General features: G+C 34.7%; 1 protein-coding gene across 10 annotated transcripts in view; it reads right to left on the bottom strand.

Annotated features, from left to right (window-relative positions):
• The window catches only part of CNBD1 (cyclic nucleotide binding domain containing 1), a 490,155-nt gene that overhangs the window by 398,009 nt on the left and 79,760 nt on the right, over positions 1-12,386 (bottom strand). For all 10 annotated transcript variants that reach the window (XM_045050105.1, XM_045050106.1, XM_045050103.1 and 7 more), the window contains exon 4: positions 3,385-3,543. In XM_045050105.1, coding sequence (XP_044906040.1) covers positions 3,385-3,543 — 159 coding nt within the window. The remainder of the gene's footprint in view (positions 1-3,384; positions 3,544-12,386) is intronic.

Below are 12,386 nucleotides of genomic sequence, written 5' to 3'. Positions count from 1 at the left end.
AAAGTGTACTGCCCCCTCAGCAGTTATCTAAGGGATGGGTATAAAAACAAACTATAAAAATCTGGTTCCTTACCCCTGAAACTAATGTGTGAGCCTAAAAACTCTCAAAATACTTGTAGCTGATTGAGTCCAGTGTTATATTTGGAGAAGACATGCAGAGGTTATCTAGTTCATATCACTTCCAGCATCTAGTAGTTCTATTTGGGGAGCTACCCAATATTCTTCCATAGGCTTCCCCCCTCTCCCCTACCCTGTTTGTTTGTTTGTTTGTTTGTTTAAATTAACCAGAATCAGTTTCCGTTGCTTACAATCCAAACTCCTAACACACATGACAAGCGTATATTCAATCCAATATGCCTTAAAATAAAAAATTTAACAGAAAGTCCCCCAACCCTTTTTTCTCTCTCATCTTTCTCTCTCAGTCTGTTCTCCACACACACTTTCCAATTACATATCATCCTTTAGTTACTCAAACCCCACCTCTCTGGAGACATCTCCCAGACATGCCCTTTCCAATGATTTTAGTGTTTCAAATCATTTATCCTTCCTCTGATCTAGCATTGTTTACTCAAAACTGCTGAATTAAAGTAGAAGTTATGTAATCAATATGATTAAGCCAAATCTTGCCAAGTTATCAATAATCAATAGCTTCTTAATCTTGCCATGCATATTTGCATTTCTTTAAAAGGAGGTTACTCAAAATTTATTTGTTTGTTCAAATTTCAGGCAGAATGACAAAGTGAAGAATTTTAGAAAGCATAAGGTAGAGCTACTCTTAACAATGTATTCAATCATATCACTAAAGCAGCCCATTGATCTGCTCATGGTTCAATTACAGATAAAGAAAGACATGACAACTTATCCATCAATAAACAGATTTTAGTTGAACTACTTTTGTGACTACATAAAGCATATAGCCCCACTGCAAATGTTGACTGAGTCACAGAGACTTATGATGTTACTAAATATGGCTAACATATCCTAAGCACCCCCTCTATCCCTGATACCTGAGTTTTGGGGACAAAACCAATGATTCATTTCTAACCAATATAATATGACAAAGGTAATAGGAGATCCAGGCCACTGATTAGATTATACAAAACTTCATCTTAGCACAATAGGAGAAAGAGAGACTCTCCCTTGCTGGCTTTGAATATTTAAACTTCCATGCTGTGGGAAGGCCTGAGAGAGGGTGATCCAGCAAAGATCTGCGGACCTGTAAGAGCTGAAATGGGCCCTCAACTGAGAGTCAAGAAGAAAGTAGAGACCTCAGCCCTACAACCACAAGGAATTGAATTCTTCCAACAACACCCATAAGCTTGGAAGAAGATCTCATGCTCCAGAAAGGAGTGTAGCCCTACAAACATTTTGATTGAAGCCTTGTGAGACATGAGCAGAGGACCCAGCTAAGCCTTGCCCAGAAAGATAATAAATGGATGTTGTTTTAAGTCATTACATTTATGCTAATTTGTTAAACAGTGATGGAAAATGAATACACTAGTGTACCAATGAAACAAGAAGAAAAAAGCATGTCTGTAGAAGAACAAATATAGATTGTGGATTTAGCACATGCAATGCTCTTTTATTACTAGCTGATCATGTCCACTTCAAAGGTTGATATGAGGAAGAATCAGAATTTTATGTATAGAAATTAAGGCTTTGTGTGAATATTAAACACAAAAGTGAGTTCCCCTCTCATTTACTCTGCCATTATGTCTCAGTGAGTAACACAGCCCCACCCATTGACAGCAGTCAAGACCTGCTACCTTCATTCTGAAGAGTCATACTTGGCCAATTCCAAGCCACTGAAAGTGGGAGCTTGATGTTATTTCAGGATCTCCTCTACCTACCCATCCCTTCTCTCACATGTGAGCGAGGGGGTAGATTCTGGAAATTGCCACCAGCCCAACATCTATTGTCCAGGGTATTTGGAGATTGGTTGTTAAATGGACTCCATGAAGGTCCACATAAGAATGTAGCAGTAGATCCTTTGTCCTACTTTGTGTTTGGATATCCTTCTACCGTAGTACCTTCTTTAGTCTATTGCTAAGGTGGTACAGGGTTTTTATCCATTTGTAGTTTCCATCCTGACTTCAACCTAGATTTACCTTAGTATTTCAACACTTTGCCAGGGAACCATAGCTGCTCAGGCTCCTCTTGCAGCTTGTAAGAACTTTGTTTTCTTGAAAGTGCTACCTTGTTATTTTCAGAAAGACAGAGATTACCCCATTGAAAATCTTCCAGCCCAGTACAATTTGAAATCATAGGTGAGTGACTCACAGGCTTCTAGACACTTAAAAAAATTTAATCCAATACAATTTTTGCCAGAATTATGGTTTAATGGAATGAAAGTGGCTATAACTCCAGTAACTTTGAGTACTTTAGTGATTTTCTACCAAAGCATATTTTTAACATATTCACTGAACACATTCTCATTAAATTTTCTATTTTTACAGCTTACCAGTTTAATTATACCCATGTATGGCAGGTAGTTATGATTTCCTTCTCCACAATTCCCTCACACCTACTTTCTTATAAAGAGACTAGTAATTGCTGTGTTTATTTCATTGTTGATGCTGTAAGTAAAAGCATCAGAAATTTGACTATTCTCAAATTTCCTGGAAACTCTGACCGATCATATTTTCTCAAATTTGCAATGAGAATTTTCAAGAAAAGTGCTTATAGCATTGAATTCTTAGTGTATTCCTCCAAATATAAATGCCAGGTTTTTATTTTCTCATTCTATGCTACTGTTTTTTTCTTTCAGGGACAATTCTAGTCTTGACACTTTCCTCTTCATTTTGTTTGTGTTGTCAATCAGTATTCCATTATCACATTTTCCCACGGTCTCATTTCAACTTTAATTTCATTCACAAATCCAATACCATATCTGGTAACCAGCCTCCACCCAGATTTAATCCCTCCTCTCTCCTTCTCCCTCTCCTTCAGGCACTTGTGTCCCAATCATGGTGCAAAGTGTTCCAAGAAGTTAAAAAGAATATGAGATAAGTTTATATAATGGCTGTGCAATGGGGAAGACAGTTTAAATTCTGTGAAGAGCTGACAAAACATAAACTGATGAAGTCTTAAACATAATTTTGATTTAATACAATCAGTAAATAACACCTATTTTGCTTGCAGCTTAAAATTAAAATGATGTGCCACAACTGGATATATTACCAATATATTCATGATATGCCATGAAGACTGAATTGATGAAGACTGCATTCATCTAGAAACAGTCTTCAGCATTTCTACCTCTCCTGAATCAACCATTAGTGGTAGATTGCAACTGAAACACACTTAGCTGCAAACAACTAACTTAAAAAAAAAAGTGGACCTATTCAAAAGTATTATTCAATAAGAAGTACTAAAAATACTTACAATTTCTTTAAAATATCCAGGAATTCCACTAACTTCTCTTCAAAATTTTTTGGTTCATATAAAGTAGGGCCACCACGTGCTTTTTTAACATGGATAGCTATATTGTGAGAATCATCAGGTGGTTGGGGTTGAAGTTCTTCTGTGTCTTCAGTAGGTTCTCTGAACAAAGGAACACAACAGATTATGGCGTTGCATATTGTATAAAAATGACTGACATGTGGCAACTGCGTGGCTCAGTCAGTTAAGGGTCCAACTCTTGATTTCAGTTCAGGTCATGATTTCACAGTTTGTGAGCTCAAGCCCTGCATTGGGCTCCATGATAACAGTATAGAGCCTACTTGGGATTCTCTTTCTGCCTCTCCCCACACTTTCTCTCTCTCCTGCGCACGCTCTCTCTCTCTCAATAAATAAATAAATAAAAAACCAGACAGGTGCTATGACATCCCTTCCTCTAAAAAAAAGAGTACCATGAACTTTTACTTTACTGTTAAGAGCAAAATTGCATTGTTGTGAGATAATATGGCATTTTAATAACGTATGCCTTTTCATTGCCTTAGTTCTGTTTTTTCGCCCAGTCATCAGTAGTGCTGTTACATACGTCCACTTAAAAGTGGACATACATAAAATACTTTCCACATTCAGAGCCTGATTATACGTATTATAACTGTATTAAGTGATTGAACCATCTTTTGTAATTAGATGTATATAACTTAGTAAATATTTGAAGTCAATGGTCAATCCTTCTCTTTAGAGCCATTCACTTGTTTTTTGGTGTTTTCTTCACACCAATGATAAAATTGCTTTTTTAAAAACTTTTGTTTCCAACTGGTAAATTGTGATCATCTGAAAGCAGCCGATTTTCTTTATTCTTGTGCTACAGTATGTTATACACCCAAGTTCCCAGGAGATGTATGGCTGAATAACCATTCCCCATTCATTTTTCTAGTTCCACACACTTCCATTAAGAAGTCACTAAAAACCTAAGAGCAAAAACTAATGAATGCTAATGAATGCTATTATCCTTAAGAAAAAAAAATGTAGAGAAGATGATAAAAGCCCAAATGACCTGTAATTATATACATGAGAATATTAAAATCATACTTAAATATAAGGTAAACATTATGTGGGATAATAATAATAATAATAGTAAATAATCACATTAACATCTAACATACATTTGAGTTTTTGTGCTGGTTGTTCTGCTAAACATTATATGCACATATCTCATTAACATTAACCATGTGAAATAAACAATATTATCCCCCATTGATAAGATAAGGAAATTGCAGATTAAAGAGTTTATATAATTTGTCTTACCACTCATAGCTGCTTGTTAAAGCTTAGTAGTAAAGCTTACTTGATGTATACACAAAGAAGGTAGCCTAGCATAACTTACAAATATAAAATTAAAAGCCAAAATCCATTTCCCTTTCTATCATTTTTACAGAACCTCAAACATTCCTTCCAGACCTAGAACACCACTTCAAACTCTATCCCTACTTACTCCTATAAATAGTAAGCACAGTAAAACTCAGCAATGATGAGAATTCAGGTATAAAGCAATTTGCTTTTCTCCACCCAGCCTGGATACTAAAATGCAAATGAAATGAAGATCTTATATACTAAAAAGGAGAGGTCTGTGGACTGGAGGGAAAAGTGAAGGTAGATATAGCAGCTTTGTGGCAGGAATATGCAAAGTGAGACCCCATGGACCTAGTATTCTTCTGGCCCAAGTTCATCATATTTGCCCAAGGTGGGCAACTCCTGAATTTTCTACTTCATGTTGTAAATCTCAAACTAGCCAAAGGATTCAAAATAGTCCTCAACGACATTTAAGCCTCTTGAAATTAACCAAGAGATACTAAACCACCAAAAGCAATAGAAACAAATAGGTGGCCAGACACATTAATTGATTAGTTGATTAAATTGTGCCCTATACTCTTCAGGAAATGGTAGAAAATTATCCTCATCATTACATAGTAAAATTAGCAATAATGCACTATATTAAATATATATAACATACAAATATATAATAGTATGGATAATCTCATGCCAACAAATTTGAAACCTTAGATGAGATAAATCACTGTAAAAGTACAAATTACCATGCTGATAACATAAAGAAAGAAACTTTGAATTGTTCTAAATATTTTAAAGAATATAACTAAGAAGTAAGAATCCTTCCACAAAGAAACTCCTGGTCAAAATGGCCTTAATGATGAATTCTAACAAATTTCTAATAGACAAATAAACCCAAATACTTGCAGAAAATACAAAAGACAGCTATACTTTCCAGCTAGTATTATGAAGCCAACGTAGCCTTAATATCAACATCTGGCAAGGATATTACAAGAAAATTACAAGCCAGTATCACTGAATATAGATGCAAAAATCCTAAGCAAAATATTAATAAATTGAATTCAGTAATAATTTTTTTTAGATACAAAGCATAGCCTAGTTAAGACTATGCCAGGAATACTATTTCATGAATGTTGTTCAACATATTAATGGAATAAAATAAATCATGATTATCTAAACATTTCATGTGATAAAACATTCATGTGTAATATAAACTCCTACAAAACTGGAAATAGAAATATTTTTTTCTTTTCTTTAGAGAAAGAGAGAGAGCACACAAGTAGGGGAGAGGAGCAGAGGGAGAGAGAGAAGACTGTTAAGCAGGCTCCACATTCAGCATGAAACCCAACACAGGGCTTGATCCCACAACTCTGGGTTCATGACCCGAGCCAAAATCAAGAGCCAAAATCAAGAGTCAGATGCTCAGAATGAGCCACCCAGGTGCCTTGAAGTGAACTTTCTTAATATGACAAAAGACAAACATCAGTTGTATTTCTGATTCCTTACTTTTTTTTCTTAACGCCATTTACTCAATTTTATTGCAATATACCTAAAATATAGCAAGGAATACGTGATGCCATCAGCCATTAGTAAGCCTGGCTTCAGAAGTTTCCCCCATTTCCTCATGAGACACACTTGGGTTATAAAGATGGTTACCCACCTGCTTAGGATGAGGTCCTATCATGCCATGTAAGGCCCTAACATGACCAGGACTTCACCCATGCAACTTCCAATGCAACCATATAACACTGGCCATCACTGGATAGGGTGAGCCAGTTATCTTCTGGACAATAAGGTCTCACGACAGTCTGCTTAGCCAATATGTTCCTTATTATCTAATTATCTAATTAGTCCCTAAATGTGTTATTGAAAGTTGTTAAAAGTGATATGAAGAATTTATACATGTTATGAATAACAAGTATAGGATACTTATAAGAGTGTAAAAATAGGTGACCTATTTTGCATGCCAGGAAAAGACAATGTCTCAGAGAGAGATTTAAACTGCCACACAAGATAAAAAAAGTTAAAAAAAAAAAAAAAGAATATTCCAGGAAGAAGGTACAAGAAATTTTCTTGCAAAAAAATTTCTAAAGATGCCAAATTCTGCTCAAAAATATTTTGACCCTGGGGCAAAGGGTGTATCAGTCGGTTGTGTCTGACTCTTGAATTCGGCTCAGGTAATGATCTCACGGTTTCTTGAGTTCAAGCCCCACATTGGGCTCTGTGCTGCCAGCACGGAGCCTGCTTGGGATTTTCTCTCTCTCTCCCTCTCTCTCTGCCCCTCCCCCACTTGCACTATCTCTGTCTCTCTCAAAATAAATAAATAAACTTAAAAAAAATATTTTGACCCTGTCAAATAGACATAGCCACTGTACAACAGATTAATATTCTCTGTTAATCTTTTCATACTTTTTTGATATCACTACATCTAATTATTTCTGAATTAATTTTTACTCAAAGCAAATGATAGGGATACATGAAATTATCCACAGAATTGATGGTTACCATAACTAGCAAGTAATTAGGCAATTCTAGTTATTTCTCTGCTATTGACTTTTTAAGGTTTTTGGCATTGTTCCTATTGATTATTAAATTAAAAATTACATAATATATTGTAAGTTTAAAAGTAACAGTAAAATGAATGTTAATGTACCTACCCAGATCTTTAAGGTACCCATGGCACTGTACAATTACTCTTCCATGGACAGATACATAGCACTCACTCTAGAGAGAACCACTACACTGAAGTTTGTTCCTATTATTCCCTTGGTTTTCATTATACAGATTAATCAAAAATATATGCATCCCTTTAAAAACCCAATTTTCGTTTTGCATATTTAGTTTTGCACTTGATAGAAATGAAGTGATTCTTATGAATTCCATAACTTGTTTTTTAGTTGTTGTTCATTGTGTTTATGAGATTTAATGACTATAGTTCATTCATTTTACTGCTGTATAAGATTTCATTATATTTATATACCACAAAGGGGATTTTCTTTGTGGGCAATTGAGATTTTTGTTTCCAGGTTTGTTTTGTTTTTTATCTGTTTGTTTGCTATATACAAACTTGGCTACTATGACTATCTTGTACATCCAGAACTTCTCCAAGAATTAAAATTAGTATATGCACAACATTATATTAATAATGCCACATTGTTTTCTAAACTGGCTATAACAATAGCCAAGGCATAAGTTTAAGTTGCTCTATATTCTTACTGCTACCATATTATTAAATTTTTGACTTTGTGAAATTAATTGAAAAATATTGATCACTTTTCATGTATTTATGGAGTTATACTGACTATAGGAAATCACTAAGTTATTTAATTCCTCAGCAAACTACAAAGAGAAAAAAAATTAAAAAATCACAATACCATTAAGATAATATTTGCCTCTTTCTTGCTGTGTTGAAATCTAATCATGAAAATAATGATGGGTAAAACTACTTGCAACCAAGAATGATTCAAAATAATGGGACGAAACTATACCAGCAGTCACTGAATTCTTCACTGCCACATACTTATAATTTTTTAAAAAGCAAAAGCCAAAAAAAATTAATTTTATTCTCAACCCTCTGACCCTGAGTACACTGCTTTGTGATATTCTGTGTGACAAAAGGAAAAGTATAGATAAAGCATTTTTGTAGCATCTCAAAAAGATTTTTATCTCAAGTAAAAGTGAATTATTATCTGAGTTGTAAGCACAACTATTCACTTATTTCACTGTACTCCATATTAACTTGAAAGAATAACCAAAAGACAAACTATAATAAATGACTTGGATATTTGGATATAACTTGGATGTTTGGAATCTATTTTCTCAAAAATCAGTGAAGTGCAGTTGTCACTTCAAATAAATAGTGTCTGCTGCTTATAATAAAAGTTAAGCTTTCAAGTAAAAATTTGATTTTTGTAAAATCTGTAGCCACTTCTGTAAACTTGAGAGCTTCCTAACATGTAAGGCTTTTCTGATGATCAGTGATGATATAAAACTTGTGATCTTGGGGCACTTGGGTGGCTCAGTCAGTTGAGCATCTTATTGATTTCGGCTCAGGTCATGATCCTAGGGTCACAGGACTGAGCCCTGTGCCGGGCTCCACACTGAGTATGGAGCCTGCTTGGGATACTCTCTTTCTCTGTCTGTCTCTCTCCATCTCTCTCTCTCTCCCTCTGCCCCTCTCCCCCAGCTTGTGCTTTCTCTCTCTCTCTCTCTAAGGTAAAAAAAAAAATTATAAATTAAAAAAACTGTGATCTTTATACATTACATAAGAAAACATGTTAACATTTGCAAGATCTATATAACCTAGTGAACCATTTTCCAAAGGACCAATGTATATTACACAATCATGCATTAGTAAAAGAATTATTCATAGTGTAAAATAATAGTTTTTATTGATGTCATTGTTTTTAAATTGGCCATATTAAAGATTTTTTTTTAAAGCCCCAGTAAATTCAGGTGATAGGGATTAGCACCACTAACAAGCAAAATAAAATAAAATTTAGTGCACATTATCTCATTCAATCCTCCAACATGACTATAGAGTATGTATCACTGTCTCAATTATAGATAAAGAGACTAAGATTCAAAATTTTAGATAATCTTAAAGTAATACAATTACCAAATTGCAGAACTGAAATTCAAACCCAGATCTGACTGGTCCAGAGGCCATCACAACACATTGCCATCTATGTATTCTTGTATTCTAGCTCTCACAAACTTTTTAAAATTAGTCCCCCAAATCTTTCTGTATCCCCCTCCCCCACTTTTTTGTAAATCCATATAAATTTTACTAGGTAGTGGTTAGAGTCAGAGTAATATATATATAATATATGTATCCAATATATATATACATATATATATAATATATATGTATATATATAATATGTATATATAATATATATATGTATATATAATATATATAATATATATATGTATATACGTATATATGTATATATATAAAATTATGCCCACTGGGATCTACTGGCCTCTTAAAATCTAGATAAGGTTCCACGCAAATCCATGGAAGTACAAACCTCTCCTTAAGATTTCAACATTTACCCAGATGACATTCTGATGTTACCTCTGCCACTGTGTTTCTTCCTTAAATACTCTACTCCATGTCTTGTTTATCCAGAAATAAAACCAACTTTGCCTATATTTCCTCAACCAAACTAAACTAAACTAAACCAAATATTTAGCGCATTTGTAAGTGCAATAGAGTTCATCAGATACTGGGGTTATCCTAAAGAGATGCTGCATCACATATAGCCCAACATACTTGAAATACATTAATAAGAGTTTTCTTTTCTTAAATGTCCTCAACCCCATGCCTAGGACAAATGGTTTCTCCTCACTCAGTGCACATTTCTCCAATTATTTCCTGGCTCCTCCTGCTTCTTGTCTGCCTCTTGTTTTCTCTGCCTTTCCTCACCCCTGGACAGCTCCACAACTCCAAGTTAGAATAGCTCTACTCAAGTCAGAACAGTTCAACACCTATTCCTGGACAATTCCAACCAAAACCATAGGAAGAAAGTGTGACAAAAGGGCCTTCCTTTTAGAATAGTCTACCATTCCTCAGTGGTAATTGTAAACATGGAATGGCATTTTGTTTCCAACTCAAGACTTGAAACTTTCTTATAACAGTTCACTCTAACACAGGGAAATCCTATGCACTTAGGCAATTTCTACAAATTGACACCATTTTGCTACAGTAATGCCCCAGGCCATCCAGGGTTTCATTTTTATGTCATAAAGGTATCATTTTATGTCATAGCAAATGATTTAATTTGGGCCACAAAAGACATCAGACCATGGCTGAGGCAACTAGTTAGATTTCTATAAATTTCCCTTCCCTTTCCTTCTGAAAATTCTCTCAAAGGTCCAAATATTGCTTTCATAAACTGGCATGACAGTCCTGCACTTTGTCCTTGCCTTTCTCCCTTGTTCCTTTTTTCCTTTTCCTTTCTTCCTCTCTTCCTCCCTTCCTTATTTCCTTTTTCTTTTCTTTCTGTCCTTTTCTTTCTTTTCCTTTTCTTCCTTCTTTCCTTCCTTCCTTCCTTCCTTCCTTCCTTCCTTCCTTCCTTCCTTCCTTCCTTCTGCCTTTCTTTCTTTCTTTCTCTCCTCTTTCTTTTCTTTTCTTTCTTTCTTTTTCTTTCTTTCTCTCCTCTTTATTTTCTTCTTTCTTTCTTTCTTTCTCTCTCTCCTCTTTATTTTCTTTCTTTCTTCTTTCTCTTTCTTTCTTTCCTTTCTTTCTTTCTCTCTTTCTTTCCCTCTTTTTCTTTCTTCTTCTCCTGCACTGCAAGCCATCACCACTCCCATGTTGACATATATGGAAGAAATTATCTAAATATTTTGAAAAAAAATTTTCCCAGAACTTTCTAGTGGCAACTACTAAACTGGGCAACTACTGTATCAGCCAAAATAGCCTTACCAGCACTTGGATAATAATGGTGAAGACCATCACATGATTTTGGGGTTTTTTTTGTTTTTCTTTTGTTTTGTTTTGTTTTTGTCTCAAGGACTCTTTTCCTTCTTCTCCTAGCTAACTCTTACTTATCCTTGAACTTCAACATCCCTTCTTCAGGGATTCTTGCCTTGATCTTCTAGTACATTGTCTGCCATTAACACAAGCACTCTCAATGCAAACTGCCCACCCCGCACTTTGTCACCACTGACACTTATTACACTTTATTTATTACCTCTTAGTGCCTGTCAGAGCCATACCTTCTGAATATGAGACCCTGCGAGACTTGCACTTAACACGGTCAGTACTCAGTACATATGATTTAAATGAATAAAAAAATGATAAAGCATTATTATAAGGTTTCTTCCTAGATGATGTAAATTTTTGCATTTATTTTTAGGGAAAAATAGTAAAACAGAATTATTACAGTTCTGACTTTAAAAAAAAACACAAAGAGCATCTCATTCAATAGACTTCAGAACTTCAGACAAAATAAAGGTTTTATAATCACGAAAAGGATAGTTTCCTTTGGTCTAACATTAAATACATAGTTTTCAAATACCCTGTGGTTAATTACCCTGAGGTCAGATTCAAGCTAGCATGAAATAAGCACTACTTAGCTGTAGCTATAGCACATGGGTAATTTTCACAATGCTAGAGAATGAAATTGAGTCCAAATCTCGAAAGAACACAAGCTAAGAAAGTAATTTTGCAGAGATTTTTTTAAAGTCAGTCTATCAGAATCCATTTTCTCTAGGTTTTTAGTTGCTTCAACTCCAAATATTCATCTTTATTTTCCAGCATTTTCTGCACTTACACTTTTAGAGAGAATTTGTAATCCATCAAGATACAATGTGTACTATACCTAATAATTATTTTAAAATGTGTTTCGGAAAAAAATATATATATTTCAGAGAAGTTCCACATCATTTTAACCCAGATCAAAGGTACATGTTACTGCTGCTTTTAGATGTAGAAGTAAAATTTTGAGCTTCAATTCAAGCAGCTGAAATGTCCTAATCTCTTTGGAATCTGAAGTCCAAACTGAAGCATCAAATCTTTGCACAAAACATGTTTTGACAGCTTTTGGAGAAATAGGTAATTTGGACAACTGAGCATACTGACTTCTGGAACCATGAGAAATATCCCAGAAGACCCTTCCAGTCAGGATGCCTTTAGC

The sequence above is a fragment of the Felis catus genome, chromosome F2 (assembly GCF_018350175.1).
Source record: "Felis catus isolate Fca126 chromosome F2, F.catus_Fca126_mat1.0, whole genome shotgun sequence".
Classification (NCBI taxonomy): domain Eukaryota; kingdom Metazoa; phylum Chordata; class Mammalia; order Carnivora; family Felidae; genus Felis; species Felis catus.
Note: the sequence above shows the minus strand (reverse complement) of the source record. Positions and strands in the feature narration are given on the sequence as shown.